General features: G+C 43.9%; 2 protein-coding genes across 5 annotated transcripts; one reads left to right on the top strand and one right to left on the bottom strand.

Annotated features, from left to right (window-relative positions):
* Positions 1–3,037: 3,037 nt before the first annotated feature.
* On the top strand, positions 3,038–11,728 carry l3mbtl2 (L3MBTL histone methyl-lysine binding protein 2). 4 transcript variants are annotated; one of them, XM_056366136.1, is made up of 18 exons: positions 3,038–3,207; positions 3,748–4,193; positions 4,317–4,431; positions 4,639–4,772; positions 6,812–6,887; positions 7,051–7,118; positions 7,399–7,516; positions 7,648–7,782; positions 7,887–7,975; positions 8,107–8,353; positions 8,580–8,644; positions 8,989–9,093; positions 9,189–9,336; positions 9,447–9,529; positions 9,666–9,900; positions 10,159–10,221; positions 10,341–10,505; positions 10,601–11,728. In XM_056366136.1, exons 2-18 carry the CDS (start codon positions 3,843–3,845, stop codon positions 11,023–11,025), a joined length of 2,622 nt encoding a protein of 873 aa, XP_056222111.1. In that variant the 5' UTR covers positions 3,038–3,207; positions 3,748–3,842; the 3' UTR covers positions 11,026–11,728. The 4 variants fall into 4 exon arrangements, with proteins under 4 accessions (XP_056222111.1, XP_056222110.1, XP_056222112.1 ...); XM_056366135.1 differs by having other exon boundaries at positions 10,156–10,221; XM_056366137.1 differs by lacking the exon at positions 10,159–10,221.
* A 136-nt stretch (positions 11,729–11,864) lies between these two features.
* Positions 11,865–19,036, bottom strand: chadlb (chondroadherin-like b). The gene is made up of 11 exons (XM_056366139.1): positions 18,594–19,036; positions 16,387–16,563; positions 16,089–16,283; positions 15,793–15,948; positions 15,547–15,692; positions 14,557–14,838; positions 14,259–14,478; positions 13,776–14,049; positions 13,276–13,688; positions 13,014–13,180; positions 11,865–12,595 (listed from the first exon to the last, which is right to left on the bottom strand). Exons 1-11 carry the CDS (start codon positions 18,594–18,596, stop codon positions 12,298–12,300), a joined length of 2,331 nt encoding a protein of 776 aa, XP_056222114.1. The 5' UTR covers positions 18,597–19,036; the 3' UTR covers positions 11,865–12,297.
* Positions 19,037–19,102: the final 66 nt, after the last annotated feature.

Below are 19,102 nucleotides of genomic sequence, written 5' to 3'. Positions count from 1 at the left end.
CCAAAAAAAAAATATTTAAATTAAATAAAATTGATATTGTATATGACAGTGTCACGTGTATTATCTGCTTGGTCCACTTTTTGAAGAAGTATGTTTATATGATCAAATGGAAATGTGTTCTCTGTAGTGACTTGCAAGAGGAGCATAAGCAGTTTGTGAAAGAGGGAAACAAATCTGTTTACTGTGAGCAGTAGGAAAGAGTGCATTTTCTAGCTAGAGTTGCTCAATGAAGAGTAAATGACCCCACACACTGTGTTTACTGTTTGACCTTGCTTAAAAATGTTTGATTCAGGCCTTTGTTGGGTACATAGTCGACTATATGGATAAGTTATTAAATGGGTATAAAAAATATACACTGCATGGGGTCATTATTTCAGAAAACACGGGCCTCTATCATCGTCGGTTTTTCAAAGTTTTGCTTACCACACTAAATCTATCATTTTTAATAGAGGTGATGACATTTTTTGAAAAGGTGCTCAACGGGCACATTCAACAGCAAGACTACAGATCCTTATAACTGAGAAATTCTCCTTTAATTGAACAGGTTACAGGTTTTGTCAGAAAATAACAACTTGTTCAATCTATAGATTCTCTACAACACATGGCCTCAAGGCCTCAAAGGTGCTCTGCTCATACATTTCAATCATTAAGTAGATCTGGGTGAAGAAATAACTTTGGTAGCCAAAGAGTACGATTAGAAGTCTACCCACATTTCATTAAAAAACCCTTGAAGCATCTTCCAGACAGTTTTATTCTTACTTTGCTGCAGACAGTGTGTGTAGTTTTAATATTTTGACGTAATTAACTGTTATCAGAAACTATACAGCTTTATCAAACCTGTGTTGCTGCTTAATAACCGCATCAGTGAACCGTGACACTTGTTGACAGGACCAAAAGAGCATATGATTGTACCGGAAATCAAACCTGAGCAGTCTTTGTATGCTGCCTAAAGGACCACGACCATGGCTGGATTAACCCACTAGGGGGCCCCAGGCATAAACCTACTCAGCCCCCAACTTTGCCAGTGATCAGCACCTTTCACTAGTGTGCATAGATGTAAGTAAAGTTGTCAGACCTTGTTTGTACAGCATCGGAAAATGACATGATAGTCAGTCCTGTCTCTCTCATGGGCCAGTGACTTTGCCTAAACTTTACATGCTATGGCCATAGTCATGTATGGCATTTATCAAAGCCCCGACCAATGCAGTTGATGTTGAGCCTATGTTGGAAATAGCAGTTCTGCACTTTTACTTTGAATACCAACCACTTAGAAAGGGGAGTGGACAGAGGAATGTCAGATTTCTTTGAATGTATGTGAAGGATCCATCCACCTCTGGCCTTTTGTAATATCACTGTCATGTAGTCTGAGTGGTACTACCAGGCTATAATAATCAAGTAGCACATGCATACTGAGGTTAGCCAACAATGTATGAGATAGACATACATTCTCATTATCCAATAACAAAAATGAAAGATATTTCATTTTACCATTTTCCAGTGACTCAGAAGTAATCTTTCCATATATGCTAGACCCTCCATTCACACACTCCCAGTGTGCTGTGTTGCACCTTTTAGGCAGAGACATTACTGGTAGTTTAGCAGTCAGCAAATACTCTTTCAAATCAAAGTAAATCTCATTACATGCATTTGCAGTGTATTACCTCGGCATGTATTGTGTATACACATGTGCATGTGTGTATGTCTGCATGTAGTTTTCTGCTTAATGTGTGTTTTATGTTTATGAATAATGACCTGTTCTGATGTCTGTGAAATGTGTCATGTTGTATTGGTGATAATGTAAAATAAATTAAATTTGGTGGTATGATTTTTAATGATTTGACTTGGAAATGCTGATAAATCGCTACAGAAGTAGAGTTTTTGGTGTGGTGGCATGTATTCCCCTCTAAATACTTATGCCCAATCTGTCTTTTAATTCCTTGCATGATCAGATAAAATTGGCACTGCATATTTGGAAATACTATGTGATCTAAAGGAACAGTTTTCAGCCATGCTAGCGGCGTGGCTCTAGGGATGGCAGTGACGGTCTGTCAGTCAGTTCACCACTCTGGTCCAGATTTCAATAGCTCAACAATAAGCAATTTCCTATTGTGCCACCAGACAGCTGATTGTGATTTCAAGGGGAAATTTCTTGATGAAGTTTTGGATGGACTGTGATAAAAATTCAATTAGCCTAGAAGGAGCTCCTAGGACAAATTCATTCAAGCATGATCCCTGTAAGTGGCAAAAAAGACACTTTCAAAGGTGCAAAGGGAGAGCTGCAGATTGGTGCACGTTTTTACAGATGTATTATAATTATCCATTATAATACTTGTCATTATAATTTTAATATTATTGAAATTTGGAAATTGAAAGTAACACTTGACAACAGTATTTACTGTTTAATAATAATATTTATATTTTAGGCCTTTACCTTACCCAGACTTTCATTATATAGGCCTACATGAGATGATGAACCCAAACGCTTCATGAACATGTGAATACCCTCAGTTCCTGTTGGGCTCACACCACCTTGCAGACTTTTCTCTCAGGACCTTTTTTCCTTTTCATGTCCATGGTCAGGTTGATCTTTCTTGAAGTTATACTGGAATAGATCACTGTGTGTCTCGCCGTGGCTGTTGCATCATCATCAACCAGATAATCTGTTCTCTTACTAGTAAAAGGTTTTCTCCATATTTCTGACCTTACCATCTTGGGAGCAGCCAAGATAATAAGAAAATGATGCAAAAAAACTTATGCACCTATTGCATGTTTTAACTAATTGCAAGTGGAAGCACACAATCAATTAAAACAGTGAAAAAAACCCCAAAAAATGAAATAAACTACTACTTCTACAACTATTAGTAACTTCTACTGTCATTATTGTTAAATTACACCAACACTTTATCACTCATATGCCTGCACATTCATTTATTTGCGACTCTCCTGCAATTCTGCTAAAATAGCCCTTTTTCCCCCCTAAAACATCATCTCCCATAATTCTTTGGCCAACTATGATGACGTCAAAGGTAGGCGACCACATTACAGTACAGTGCCGGGGGGCTACGAAGATTTAGCTCAACAACTTTTATCCAAATAGTTTGGTAGCTATAGGAAAAAATTAAATTAACGCCTATATATTATTATATCTTCTATAAGTAGCAATTTAAAGTGATAACAAGTGAATTGCTGCTTCATAACTGAACAAACGTACGGTTAGCACTATTAGCTAATAGCTTGCATGAACAGTAGCATGTGTGGTAGTCACTTTTGTTTATGTTTTTGAGCTGCTTGTCTTTAACCTGTTAGCTATAGCAATTAGTTCTTTTTTTTAACAGTGACTTAAACATCAAGACTCATTTTAAAGTGTTCGTTATTGCGCATGTTAGGCCTGGTTATTGTGTGTTATATTATTTACCATTTATACTGTATCAGTCCTGAGTTGTAGAAGTTTGTCTTGCCTGGAAATGAAATGTACACGTTGTGTTTGTTAGAGTCTGTGTTTAGGGTTTGATATTATTGATAAAATCAAAAATGAAGATTCATGCCATCTTTTTTTATGCAAATACAGTGGTCAAGTAGGTAGAGGCATTTCTCACTGTTACTTTCTCTCAACTAGAAATGACTACATCACTAAATTAAACCAAGAATTAGGATAGATATTAGATTAAATATCATTTAGCTCTACCTGCCATGGTTGACCAGCTATTTGTGCTACCTAAAAATTAATGTTATCACTTTCCTCTGCAGAGCTCAACTCAAGAGAAGAAAGGATGCATCAGCTGTTTGTCCTAGTTTGGATCCTTTGGTTTAATTGACAGTCCCTGTGCTGAGCACAAGACAGGATGCCCTACCACTGTGTGGCCTTTGGATGTGGCAAAACCGCAGAAGATGGTGTGACACTGTTTAAATTCCCCAAGGACCCTGAGGAGTTTCGCAAATGGGAGAAGCAGGTCCAGCGCACCCGCACCCAGTGGGTCGCCACACCCAACTCCCACCTCTGCAGCGAGCATTTTGGCAAGGAGTACTTTGAGCCAAGACCACCCGCAGGGGCTCTGAAGCTGAAGCCAGGAGCTGCTCCTACAGTGTTCGTCCGTCCTCTGTGTTCCTCCTGCAGTGGCGTTGGCTGCAGTAACTGCCTGCCCGCTATCCAACGCCGGGGCATTACAGCTGAGCCAAGGGAGCGCAACATTAGTGTGAGTGGCCATTATCATGGGTCGGTAAAGGTCACCGAAGAGAAAGGCAGAGATCCTTCCACAGTTTTAAACAAGCCTCTCGGTTGCTCTCTTTTTACCACTTTGTTTTTTGTCTCTTCACAGGCCGAACACAATGAACTGGCACCCGCTCAGTTTGATGATACTGATGGAGGAGGTGACAAAGAACATCTGACAGGAAGAGTGGGAAGAGGGGAAAAAAACAGAGACGAAAGACCAGGTGAGGTGCAGAAAAAGAAGAAGGTTGAGAGCAATGTGTTATTATTTAATTATTTAAATGCCGTTTTTATACCATCATGTTAGTCAAAAGGGTTGATGGCACCTCTCTTACAAATCACTTGGACCGATAAAAATCACTTCTGTATAAGCTCTAGGAATGTTAATGAAGTTAGGTAATGTTTCATACAATATTTATTTACTTTTACAGTGGTGTGTGAGATGTGCGGCACCACCGGCAACATTAGCACCTTCTTTTCAAAGACCAAGCGTTTCTGCAGTATTTCCTGCTCACGCTCCTATTCATCAAACTCCAAGAAGTCCTCCATACTGGCACGTCTGCAGGTGAGGAAAAGATGTTAATGCACTGTATTTTGGAAATACATCACCAAATGACAGGTTTGTGTGTGGTGTTCAAGGAACCAAAAAACTGCGCTCTTGAAATTCTTAACCCCTAAAAGTCCTGTTTGCACCTTTTGTTAACCAGCTTCATTGTTGGTCATCGTTATTTCACAGGATCATATATTCACTCTGGGCCCTATGGGCTGCAACTAACAATTTCATTATTAATTAGCTTCTTTATTAATCAATTCACCTTGAATGTCAGGAAAATGTTAAAGATAATTTCCTAAAATTATGATGTCTCCAATTTGCTTGACTTAACAAAATGCAAAGACGCAAAGAGTGTTGATTATCACAAAAGACCAAAAAGCAGCAAATGTTAATCTGAGAAGCTGGAACCAGCACTTGTGTTTGTGCTTAAAAATAACTCTCATCTGTCAACAATCAACAAAATTGTATATATTTTAATTTACACAATGTGTAATTGCAAACACGTGGTGGCGGTATTTAGCAAAAAGCTGTTAAGAGGTCGCTGCTGCAAAAGAAAGTGGGAGGAGAAGAAGAAGAAGAAGACGACCGCGCTGGACTTGAAATCTTATCACCGACCTGTGGGTCTGTCCGCGGGCGTGTCTGACTCGCCTCAGTCTATAATTTACCGGAGACCTCCGCGTGCTCCGACCCGCTGAAAATGGTTCACACGTGCTGCGTTGATACCTGCTGGAACACGAAACGGCCCGACCTCGTCTTCCATCGGTTTCCCCTCGGAGACTCGGAGAGACTGAGGCGCTGGCTGTTCGCCCTCAACATGGATGTAAACACTCCGCTGCACGTCCTCAACAAGCTGCACGTCTGCCAGAAACACTTCCAGTCCGAGGACTACTACAACACCCTGGATCAGAAGAGCCGCCGGGCCCGGCTGCTCAAGACCACCGCCGTCCCCACCCAGTTCAGACACACGCACACCTCAGAGACAGGTGACCCCGCTGCATGTGATGTGTATCTGGACGACCTGGTAAGTTAGTGACAGGCGGTTTAATGAGGGGGTCGACTTCTTCATTGAAAACCATTAATTGATTCAGTAACTTTATCAATAAAGTTTGATTAAATAAAAGATGGGTATATTACACTAAACCTAAATAAAAAATGTATGAATTTGTTCTAAGCCTGTTGAAGCTGAATATTAGATCAGAGCAACAATATGGGGTTTAGATTTTTTCATTTGTAGGTTTAATGGAACTGGGTTAATTATGTAAAAATACATGTAGAAAAAATGATTTTATGGGTCATTTTGTTGTGCAAAAACTATGAACAAGAGCTGAAAGGGTTAATCAATTAGTAGGTTTGATTGAAAATTTAATTGGCAGCCCTTTTTTAGAATCAATGAATCATTTAAGTCATGTCTTGCAAAAGTGACAACTCGCTGGTTTCGGCTTCTCAGATGTGAGTATTTGCTGGTTTCAGGTAAATATGTCTGAGGTTTGAACGTCAGGACAAAACAAGCTGGCAAAGCTTGACGGATGTTTTGTCTGACATTATACAGACCAAACAATAAGCCAATCGATCAATAATGAAAACTGTTAATTACAGCTTGAGTCCCGGGGCTTTTCATGGGACTGGTTGTAATTGTGTGTGAGTGTTTTGTCTCTTGCCGGTAAGACTGTAAATATAGGATTGTATATATTGTTCCCATTCTTGTGAAAACTGCAGTAAAAGAAAAAGAATTTAATTAATCTCATGAAATATTTTGACAAATGTGGAAGTGAAAGTATTTGTGTGCACAGGTGAAGTCGGTTCCTTTCTTCTCTTTGCATATCAGGAGATCTGAGGCGAATCTGTCGGACTCCCCAGAGAGATTTCACCTTGGACTGCTGTTTTTGTATCATGACTTATTTACTGTAGTTTCACACAGTATAAATTCAGTTTAAAAAAAGAATAATCCAATGGCCGTTTGTGCCGGTCGCTTCAGTTGTTAGGTGGACACAACGATTAGAAAGTGGCGTGACGACTTGGTGCAATCCTTCTTTGTGCTCTCCTCTCCGCAGGGAAGGCCCCCCACAAAAAAAGCTACAGTGCTGAACAAGGTGAACAAAGCCCCTCCAACCACGACAGGACTAGACGGTAAGGGCGCCGATCACTCTCTCACTCACACACACACACACACACACACACACACACACACACACACACACACACACACACACACACACACACATATGCGCAAACACTGAACAAGATCTTCAGCTGTGTGATTCCTCCGCTCTTTCCACCCCCGGTGCTTCAGGTTTCGAGTGGGGCGCTTACTTGGAGAGGGAGACGTCACTGGCTGCGTCCGTCTCCTGCTTCAGACACGTGAGTCCTGTGCGATTACAAACTGTTTTTCCTCACTCACCGATGGCGAAAGTTCAGCTCTGCAATGTTGGTGCAGCATTCAGCATCTTAAAACTGAACTAGTAGGATGAGAGAGAAGGTGAAAGAGCTGTGGTCGGGAGGAGAACATCCATCATATTGGAGGTGACGCCTCAAGAAATAAGACCTTTTTAATGTCGCTGAGAATAACTTTGAACGTGGAGAACATGAAACACGTCACACCGACGATCTGTAAAGAAATGTCTGACCCTCCGTTCTGCAGGCTCCTCTGTGTGCACAGTGGGACGACATCGCTGTAGGGATGAAGGTGGAAGTCCTGAACACTAACGCCGTCCTGCCCAGTAAAGTCTACTGGATCGCTACCGTCATCCAGGTCGCAGGTGTGCACGTCTGTCCGTCAGTTCATTACACCGTTGAGGTTATGACTTTGACCGTTTTATTTTCCGATTCTCTGTAACAGAAACGGTAACTTTACTCCTCCTCTTCCTCCCCTGCCCTCCGTTGTCTCTAGGATACAAAGCTCTGTTGCGATACGAAGGCTTCGAGCACGACAGCAGCCACGATTTCTGGTGCAGCCTCGTTTCAGGAGAGCTGAAGCCGATTGGATGGTGTGCCATGACGAGCAAGCTGCTGGTGCCGCCACAAGGTGAGGATTCGCCGTGCGGACGCAGAATTTCCTGTGCTGTTTGATATATTAACAATAGGGTATTTTCTCATTTGGAAAAATTGCGTGTGTGTGTGTGTTCATAGATGTGAAGCAGAACATACCAGATTGGAAAGAGTATCTGATGAAAAAGCTGGTGGGCGCCAACACTTTACCCGTCGATTTCTACTTGAAGGTAAAACCGACGCTGCTCCGACACGGTGACACGTCTCTGCTGTTATTATATTTCAATTCTTACTGGTTTAATTAAACGCATAACCAGCATCTCTGTGTGGCGTTGCCAACCTCCTCGTGTCCCTTTGCCAGCTGGCAGAGAACATGAGGACCTCTTTCCGAATCGGCATGCGTGTGGAGGTGGTGGACCCCAGGCATGTGAGCCGGACCCGCGTGGCCATGATAGACACGATTATCGGCGGCCGTCTGCGGCTGGTGTACGCGGACCAAAGCGACGCCCCCGAGAACGCCACTTCTGATTTCTGGTGCCACATGTGGAGCCCCCTCCTGCACCCGTTAGGCTGGTCCGTGAAAGTGGGCCATGCCATTAAGACGCCTGGTAAGTCGAGGATTTAGTTTATCACGGAAAAACACACAGAAGACGAGACGGGTGGCAGAACAGAAACAGAAACAGAAATCTGTGCTATTAGTTCCTTCCCCCAGGCAGAGGAAGGAATATTTTTCAACTGAAAGAAATTATGTCACACTCAAACTAAAGCTTAAAACTTTTAGATTTTCTTATCTTACAATAAATACAAAGGATTTCCTTCTTTTCTTTTCTCTAGCAAACTCTGTGGAAAGTAGTGGTTTGAGGGGGAACTCTGACAGTTCATTCCTTCTCTTTAAAAAGGTAAGAAAAATGTTATTGCTTAAGAAATAGTTCAAAAAAGCAACAACTGCTTTTCATTATAACTTTTTTTTTTTATGTGATAATTTTTTGTTGTTTTAGATTCACGACTCAGTTTCTACTGTCTCCTGTTGTAACGTTCACGTCGTTATAGTTTGTGTGTCACTCCAGACAACAACAACAACAACAACAAGTAGCGCAATAAGTTTTAAAAAGATGGAAGGGAAAGGTTAAAGGAATAATATGAACACTTATTATTATCAATTATGAACTCTGTGTTTTGGTCACAGCTCAATATTCAATGACAGTAGAAATGAGTGATGGTAAATTCACTGTGTGATCCGCAGCCCAGGGTCGTTTACATGGAGGGAAGTTTCTTTGAAGAAGGAATGAAGCTGGAGGCCATTGACCCTCTCAACCTGGGAAGTATCTGTGTGGCCACTGTACACAAGGTATGATTTTGGGTCTGATCTGTTTAAACAGTCGGGTGGTTATGAGTTAAATTACATCTTACATTTTTATCCCCCCCCCCCTTTCACCTCTCCAGGTGCTGCTAGATGGCTACCTGATGGTCGGCATCGACGGCACGATATCTAACAACGGCTCCGACTGGTTTTGTTACCACGCGTCCTCTCACGCCGTCCTTCCTGTGGACTTCTGTAAAAAGAACAACATCCCTCTCACTGTACCTCAAGGTGATTACAAACACACCTACGTGTTGCATTTCTACACACACTGCTCCTTTCAGTCAGTGATGCAGCTCGCACTTAGTCACGCTTAATGAATGTCTCTGCTTTCCCGGCAGGTTATGACTCTCAGACCTTCACTTGGGACAAATACCTGAAGGAGACCAAAGCTAAAGCTGCACCGGCACGACTGTTCAACACTGTAAGACAGGAAGTCCAAACCTAGTGTGGCATTTTTTATTATTATTGTCGTTCTAATCGCACCCACAGTTCTCCTTAGCCACAACTTCAGCATGTGAACCCATCTGTAACCCAACCTGCAACTTGTCTTTCCTCAGGACTACCAGGGTCACGGCCTCTCCACCAACATGAAGCTGGAGGCGGTGGACCTGATGGAGCCACGGCTGGTCTGCGTGGCCACCGTGAAGCGCTGCGTGGGTCGCCTGCTGCTCATCCACTTCGACGGCTGGGAGGATGAGTTCGACCAGTGGGTCGACCACCGGTCCCCGGACATCTACCCCGTTGGCTGGTGTGAGCTGATGGGCTACCAGCTCCAGCCGCCTCCTGGTCTCGGTAATCTTCTTATTTTAATAGAAAAACTCTTGTGCTACAAGATGTAGAGTGAGTGTCAGTGCAGAGGGTTAATCCACCTAAGACATTTTAGTTTTGTTTGACTTTTAATTCAGATTGAACTCCCATTTAAATGCAGAAAATAAGCTAACCTCCAGCATACCACTATCACAGATAGGAGCAGCTGATGGTGCTTTACACTAGAGATATTTTTGATGATATATTTAAAAGTGACAGATGTTTTATTCTGTTTTCCAGTAGATTTAATCACAAACCAGGTGGCACGGAACAAGAAGTGCAAGCCCTTTGTATACGGGAAAAAGAGTACGTTTTGTCTCAGAAATGTACATCTGTGATCTCGTGTTTTTTGTTTTGTTTTTTTTCTCTCTCATTTCAGGGTTATGAAAAATGATTCCTTCAACCTCTCGTTTTGCTTTCTACAGGAAAGAGGAGTGCAAAGAAGAGGCTCTCCGATGAGCAAGCTAAAGATGATGCGGGTCAGCAGCTTGAGGTCGTTGGCACTACGAGTCCCACAGAGGTTGTAGATCTCAGTCTCCCTCCAAAGGTGCCACTCCTCCAGCCCAAGACTGAGCCGGAGGAGCAGGAGAGTAAGTGGACAAACTCATACAACATGCTCTTCACTTTCTTCTCATTTTAGCGAGACGATGTTAGGTACATGTCTGACTTTATTCTGTCTTCGTAGTCTTTGCGGTGCAGGTGAAAGTGGAGGAGGTGGAAATGGAGACTCCCATTGATCCTCCGGGAAGCCCTCGACAAACCTGCGTGGGTGTAATCAAACAGGAGGAGGGAGGGGAGCAGAGTAAGTCAGGACGACACGAGGTGCCGGAGCAGACCGGCGCGGAGAACGCAGCGCATGAAAAGACAGAAAAAGATAAAGCCGCAACAAAAGACGGACTTGAACAGTGGGGGTCTCTGGAGGAGAGCCTTACTGGCGAAAGCAACGTGGAGCGGAGCGAGAACGAACGACGAACACTGGACCAAGAGGACGGGAGCCAAGGAAATGACTCTGCCATGGATGAAGTGCTGGAGAGTAATACTGAGCAGGAGAGGGCGGAGGAGTCCAGAGATGAGACGAGCGTGGAAAAGGTGGCGGTGCAAGGAGACTGAGATGATGGCATGATGGGAGTAAAATAAAGCCGATGTAGCAGTAAGAGACAGAAACAGGCTGGGGTTGTATTTAGGGCGAATAATAAAGTTATATTATTAAGGAGAGCTGATGCATCTTTGAAACTCTAGTGGTTTGAAGTAATACGCCTTAAGGCTTCGGTCTTTGTTGATGTGATGTGGTTGCCGGTGGTGACCAGGTTGGTTTTAGACGACAGGTGGGAATCGCACACTCCACCGCTTACACTGAAAGACACTGTTTAAAGGGGTAATTCCAGCATGTAAATACTAGACTGACTATTACAGAAAATTACAGACCACAAATGGTATAAAAAGGTCTTATTCTATAAAATCATTAAGGGTCATAACTTCATCACTTTAAATGTTTTATTTACATTAAACTCACGACTGCACATAGTTTGTAAGGAGTTTAGACAGTTTTGAAACTACCTCACTTTTCCCTGTTGGTTCCACTACACACTAATGCTTTGTGTAACTTTGGACTTGTCTCGTTTTAGTTGAGCTGAACTTCACTCATCACGCTGAGTCTTGAAATATGACTCTGAAGTGTTTCATTGTTTTGGGTTGTAATGACACAGCAGACAAGTATTTCTTGTAATGTTTTATTTTTTCCTGTTTTATATCCAAATGTATCCTTTTCTTTTTTGTAAATATGTTATTGCTGATAAAAAATAGTTTTCCTCCATTTACTGATTAGACGTTTTGTCTTAAATTATCTTTACAACTGGGACTTGAGGTTATGATGTAGTGGTTAAAGGATAACTAGCAAGAAGCCAAAGTGTTTATCATTTCTAATCAAGTAACAGCAGGGTTTGCATTTGTTCTAATGACATTCACCTCGTTTACGTCCTTCAAGATGCTAAAACCTCCAGCAGAGCTAAAAGCTTTCGGTCGAACCAGCATGATCTTCACTGCTACGTTTGAAACAAGGCAGTGCTGACACAGAGCATGTGTGCTCGGTCTAGGTTCCCTGAATTTAAAAAAAAAAAAAAAACCAACTGATTTTGACCTTTTACAAAGATAAGACAGGGAAGAGGAAATACTGCAGAAAAGAAAATTCAGTACAGTGTTGAATGAAAACTGACGGCACGGCCTCAGCAGCTACAGCTTTCATAGCTGACAAAGGTTACAGCTTTTGAGTCATTTCAATCCAATGTTTAACCCTCAAATCTAACTGACTATGGCCAGTTACTGCGAGCTGTGGTCTACAACAATCAGCACAGACGCCCAGACAAACCTCCAGAGGCAGCAGGTTCAAGCCATGCTGCGTCTCTTGGTTTTCTTGGCTGCTGCCTGTTTGGTGTTTGGACTCTTGCGAAGTTTGGATTTGGATTGGAGCATTTTGACATGCCTAAGGCCGTTGAGGTGCATTGGTTTGGGTTTGGTGGCCTTGGGTGCCTTAGCGGACTTTGGGGTGACGGTAGGGGCGGAGGGGAGGCTCTCTCCCCCGGGGCAGGCTTTGAAGATGTGGACATCCTTGACCCTGCGACCCCTCAGCTCAGGGGGATTGGCACAGGTGGCTCGTACCTTCAGGTTGACTTTCTCAATCCACCTAGATGAAGAGGAAAGGCAGAATTTATTTAAAAATGCCAAGACATAGGCATCCATGTGGCCTCATAGTTGGGGCCGCAGAGCTCATGGTTTGACTCCCAGCTGGGGGACCGTTGTTGCATGTCCGAACCCTCTGTGCTCTCTCAAAGCTGACTGTTCAATGAAAGATAAAAAGAAAAATTTTAACAATGTCATTGTTGCTAGTTGCTAAAACAAGGCCGCAGGTGCAAGTCTGAGTGAAGTATAATTAAATATTTGTGTCACTGGGTTATTAGAAACTCATTATCAGAGATGTAAAACATGCCCTGTCCTCTAACGAGCTGCAGACACAGCCTAAGGAAAATGTTCAGGCTTTAGAAACTCATGTCGGTCAAACCCCAATCATTTCCACCCGCCTACGTGTGCTGTAATTGTCTTACAAGCGTAGTGGCAGCAGAGGGCAGTCACACATCAGGGGATTGTCAGCCAGGTTGATGACCTCCAAAGAAGTGAGAGGGTGGAGGTCAGGCACCTCCTCCAGCTGGTTACCCTCCAGGAAGAGACTTCTCAGCCCCGGACCCAGGCCTGCCAGGGAGTTCTGCGACATCTGGAGTGCGAGAGTGATTATCAGGAATTTTTATGAAATAAAAAAGGGAAGGGTTTGAAGAGACAGATCTGGGTAAACAGAGAAGTACCACTCACCTTCTCCAGTCCCATGTTATCCAGGTAGAGCTCCTTCAGCGACCTCTCCAGTGGTCGAAAAGCATTTGGCCCCACCCAGCGAACTGAATTCCCGGACAGCCTCAGGTCTCTGAGGTTCCCCACTTTACTCAGCGCGTCCGTGGGCACATCCTTCAGCTTGTTCCCTCCCAGGTGGAGCGTATCGAGGTCACTGGCGTGGTCCAGAGCTCTGGGCGACACGTGATCGATGGCGTTCCCAGTGAGGTAGAGCGCTCTGAGACCCTCGGCCCCGGTCAAGATGCCCGCCTCCAACTTAGTAATAGCGTTGTTCTCCAAGTGGAGCGCGAGCAGGCTGGGCACCAGTTTGAAGGCTCCCTTGGGGAAGCCGGTGAAGCGGTTTTTCTCCAGGTGGAGGTAAGTCAGTTGAGGGAGACCTGCGGAGTCAGACAACAGGAAGTCAGTGTGGATATTGAGCCATAAACGAGTCAAAGTGATGGGACAAAGAGCTGTGCAACAAAGACCTTTAAAGGCATCGGGGCTGAGGGACGTGAGGTCGTTCTCTGACAGGTACAGGTAGATCAGACCCTTCATCCCAGTGAAAGCACCGTCTTCCACCTCCACGATTTTGCAGCGCTGCAAGTGCAAGGATACAACCTGGGGGACACCGGGGAAGCTGTTGCTAGGGATGTAGTGGAACTGGTTGCCACGCAGGTCGAGGAGGCGAGTGTTGGCAGCGAAACCCCGAGGAACTTTGGTGTGACTGCGGTTTTCACACGAAGAATGGTGCGTCTCGGCCTGGAGACAGGGAGGTAATGTGGATGTAGAGGACGGGGGGGACAAAGACACACAGTGCCAACACTGATCATGTATTCTTGTCCACTTTCTTTTAATACAGACACACTCGGTTCTTCTGTTGCTACCAAATTGTAGTTTCTGTAGGTTTCTGTGCCCAATTTTCTATAATCATATTTCTTTTTTCACACACCTGGTAGTAATCACCTCACCTCACAGACACAGTTGGCAGGACACTTGACTTTGTTCTGGGGCTCCTCAGTGGGCGGTGGTGCGAGTCTGGTCGCCTCCTCGAACTCCGCCTTCAGCATGGCCTCCTGGCTCTGGCAGCGCAGCTCTGGAGGGTGTACGGCCTCCAGGTTTTCTCCAGAGAGATGAGCCGGTCCTCCGCACGTCCCCATCAGCTTCACCTTGCTACGGATAGACCACTCCCTGCAGTGCAGTAAAGCAGAAGGGATAAGTCCCCTGTAGCTAACAGAATGGTTCACAGTCTACGAAGGTCAGCTGTACCTGAGCGGACGCAGGTAGCAGTTACAGTAGATGGGGTTCCCAGCCAGGTTGAGGCGTGCCACCTTGGGCGAACCTTCAGAGAGGGGCTGAATGACACGCAGCTGGTTGTAGCTGATGTCAAGGTGGGTGAGGCTGGGGGATTTCAAAACAGCAGTGTTGGCCATGTCCTGCAGGGACATGTGGTCCAGGAAGAGGTGGGTGAGCTTGGCCATGGACACCGCCTCTTCCCCGAGGTAAGTCATGGGGTTATAGCTCAGTTCCAGACGAGTCACCTCCGGCAGTCTGGGTAGCAAGAGGGAGAAGTGTGGAAAAATCATTTCAATTAATTAGTTTATTAGTATTAATTAGTTAATCTTAACTTTTTTTTAGCCACGCCAGCTGCACCTTTATCTTATATCTCATATCTCAACAACTATTGGATGGGCCGCTGTGAAATGTGGTAGAATCAGTCAGAGGAAGAAGCTTCTGCTCACAAGTCACTCCACTACTCATCGACCTACACCGGCTCCCCATGGCCACCCGAATCAACATCAAGCCAGTGATGCAGAGCTTCTGAGTCTGCGCCCATTTACTTGAACTCAATCATAAGAGGCTTAAGCTCCTTCTCGCCCACTGTGTTCCTCCTCCTCCAAGGAATGTCGTCTGGCATTGCCACCGCTGCTAAACAAGGTAATCTCAGTCCAGACTGTTCTGGCACCTCCTCTCCTAAAATCCTTTAACAGCCTAACGTGTCTAACTAGCTCTTACTGTGCACTTCTTCACCTGATTTCCTTGCACTTATTTAATAGATGTAAGCACTGAGTACTTGCAGCAAAAGGTTTCCTACTGCACTGAAGCTTTAGTGATGTCGCTCACTTGCAAGTCAATTTGCACAAATGATAAAATGTAATGTTTCTCTTTAAAACCATTTCTTATCAGATATAGTTTCCTGGTGATTGGCAGCTCTGTGGCAAACTCTATGCAGATGTCAAAGCTTACCAAGTAGCCTACCTGGTCATGGTTTCAGAGGGAAAGAACTGCAGCTCATTGTGGTCCAGACTGAGGCGGGCGAGTGTGAACAGACCGGCGAAGGCCTCGGTGTCCAGGTAGTTCAGAGAGTTGTGACTGAGACGAAGCCATTTGATATTCTGCAGACCCTGGAGAGGGAGAAGAGATCGGCTGTTACATCAATGTTTCCGACAACAACGAGACGTTTAAACTCCGGAGGGTCTCTCGCGGATGTTGTTGTGTTTGCACCTGGAAGGCCAAGTTGGGGATGTAGACCAGCCGATTGTGCGTGATGGAGAGCAGGTTGAGGAAGCCCAGCTGAGAGAAAGCTCCGGGCTGGATCTCCTCCACGCGGTTGCGGTCGATCATAAGCTGCTTCAGGGAGGACAGACCGTCGAACGACTCCTGCACTCACAGAAGACAGAGAGAGAGAGAGAGGAAATGTTTTTATCCTGCTCCAGTCAAAGTTTCTGAGCAAAGAATGCAAAAAAAAAAATAAAGGTTTAACTTTTTTTTGGGATGTATAATTTGTAGTTTGTGAGCACCTGGTAGAGGATCTCGATGTTGTTGTTGGCCAGGTTGAGGAAGACCAAGCGACCGAGGCCGCGGAAAGCCCCCTCCTTCACCCTGCGGATGTTGCAGCGCTGCAGCGACAGGTGAGTCAGGTAAGGAGTGTGTTTGAAAGCCCCGGTGGGAAGCTCCTGGATGTCGTTACCTCGGAGATCCAATTTCACTGTGATCTATTGTGAAAGGGGGATTACGTATTAGACCGAACAAGATGTGGAACTAAACTTAATGTAGAAACTCTGTGCGTGTGTGTGTGTGTGTGTCTGAATAAGAAACCTCATCAACAGTGGGAGGAACTTGGGTCAGGTTCTTGTTGACGCAGGTCACAGTGAGCTGGATCTGGTCACACACGCACTGCTGTGGACATTTAGCCGTGTGCGCCGCAGGGATGCCGAGGAGCAGCAGGCCGAGCAGTGGGACCCAGAGGGCGTCAGGACAGAGATGGAAGTACATCTGAGAGGGAGATGCCTGGTCAATAATCTTTACTGAGGCTTCAGATTTGTCCATCAGCCAACAAGTGGCTGCTGTTTTGATTTTTTTTTTTTAGATGTGAGGTTTCCTAATACATCCACCACTCACCCATTCATTCATTCACTTACGCACAGTTTACCCAGGGAAATGTCTTGAGAGAAAACACTGAATCATTCATCACTGACTCCTCCACTGACTACAGTGTTTCACATCTCTAACTTTACCTGTAATGTTAAATAACTTCTATAAACTCTCCAGACCTTTAAACCAGTTGTCCTGTCTCATATGAACAGACCTCACATATTCCCTGTTCTTTACGTATTGCCATTTTATGCAACTTCATACTTCAACTCCACCACATTTAACAGGGAAATAGTGTTTTGACTCTTTTTTTCTCTGACTGCGTTTTATACGAGTATTTTACATTAAATCATACAATAAGCTTATAGAATATGATGCATTGTTAAAGATTACAATCTTTCTGTCCCCCTCAGGTGTCTATAACCCATATCTGTCACCTTTTGTTCAGGAACTTCAAACTGAATTAAAATTTACAGTAAAATGACGCTTACCGACTGATGCATCAATCTAATAATGTCATGTAAAATAATAGATCACAGAGGGAAATTTGTTGCAGTGAGTATTTTTACTTTGGTTGCTTTTAGCTGATAATACTTCAATACTTTTACTTACATAGGATCTTAAATGTAGGACATTGTTATTGAGTATTTTTCCAGTGTGGTGTTGATCATTTATTTTAAAGATGCTTCTTTCACCACTAATGTCACTGTCTACAGCATCCTATTCATTTCAGGAAGAATATGTGCTCATACAGGTAAAATCAAAATGTAAAACTGATCCCATTTTTAGAACCAATCAGGTGCCTTTACTCTGAGAAACATACAGACCTGTGATTCAGGCTTTTGTTCTGTGAAGCTAAAATGATGCACAGGAGAGGGTTTATCAATTACCACAACCTCTGCAGGAGAGAGGTGTGTGTGTCACATTGTTTTACATTTCCTTACTGAAGCTCCTTGATGAAAAATGTCTCCATCCTTCTGTACTTTTGGGGATTAGTGTGGTGTTGGTCAGACCGGGCTGCCCAAGTCTTCACTGGAATGCCTTAAAACCACATTCCCATGTGGGATCAACAGTCTTGATCCACAGGAATGGACACAAAAAGCTTCACAGCTCCACACTCTGAAATTTATCTAAATGTTGACAAAACGGCACCATGCCTAAAAAACTGCTGTCAAAACTGCTGCACCAAATCCTGTCAGAGATGGACCGGACAGACACCCAAGGCTGCACAGAAAACACCAATAAATTATAAAGAAAAACTCATTTAATGTTCATTTGAAGTCAGCTCTAAGGTTGCACGCAGTATATACAGTATTTGAAAATATATTTTACCAGCATACAATTATTTGTTCCTTCGACCCCCTGTGCAGAAAGGGGCCAAGAAACTAGAGACGGAGGAATTTCCTCTGGCCGGACTGTTTGTCCGCGTCCCCCCGGGATCAACAGTCCAGACCGCAGAGGAGCCGCCGCGCCGCGCGGCACAAAGACGCACAGTGTCTTTCCCTGTCGATGTTGCACCAATCTGCGTTTCCTCAAAAAAAAAATAGTAAAAGTTGTCCTCTGGCCAGGGACGGTGAGAAGACTCTCCGTGGGCTCTTTACGAGAAATTACTGCAACGTTTTTCCTTTTTTAAATTTTAGATTTTTTTGCATTTTGTTAATGTTGTTCTGTGGATAAAAGAAGACGTTTCGGGAAAAACAAAATCCTGAAATATTATCTAATTTAGGCAAAAGTTTGTCTTAAGTTTGTTCAGTTTCCGCACATAGTAATTAATAAGAAAATATGACGATGAAAACAATGTGATAAAACTTGAATGCGGGTCCACATCATTGGATAATTGAGCATGTTAGTATTCACCGTTCAATATATCTGTTAACAGCTCGACATGAATTTATATGTTTGAAATCATATGGTTTAACAGTGAGACTCACCATGGTTCGGTCGCGGTTCCGTCCAGCTGCAGGTCGTTTACTCTCCGCTGAGTCTCTCACGGTTTCTGCTCCGTCTGCGGCTCTTCCCCCGGCTGTCCCCCCATCCAAAACAAACTCCGTTTATCCCTTCATTCACTGACACTCCCCCCACACATACACCTCCAGCTCCCGCCTCTGGAGTCTGCACACCGCTCCTCTGAGCCTGTTAAAGGAAGAGTTCCTTCAAAATTCAGACTTATTGCCGTATAGATATTTCACCTCATGCCTGTTGAAGCTCCATTGAATTTCTAAGCTTTCTTATTCTTCCAACATTTTCTTTTTTTTTTTTTTACTGTCCTCATCATTGATAGTTTTCATTAGAGTCATTGAAGCAAATGTAAATATGAAGTTAATATGTGACCTGGGGGAGATTTAGCGTCTCCTTAATAAATGCTCTAAAGGACTTAAGATACTTGAAAGTACTTATTACTGGACCATGGCGATTACTCAGCAAAAACACACACACATGC

This window comes from Seriola aureovittata, chromosome 21 (genome assembly GCF_021018895.1).
Source record: "Seriola aureovittata isolate HTS-2021-v1 ecotype China chromosome 21, ASM2101889v1, whole genome shotgun sequence".
Lineage (NCBI taxonomy): Eukaryota > Metazoa > Chordata > Actinopteri > Carangiformes > Carangidae > Seriola > Seriola aureovittata.
The sequence above is the reverse complement of the archived record's forward strand: the minus strand, read 5'-3'. Positions and strand labels throughout refer to the sequence as shown.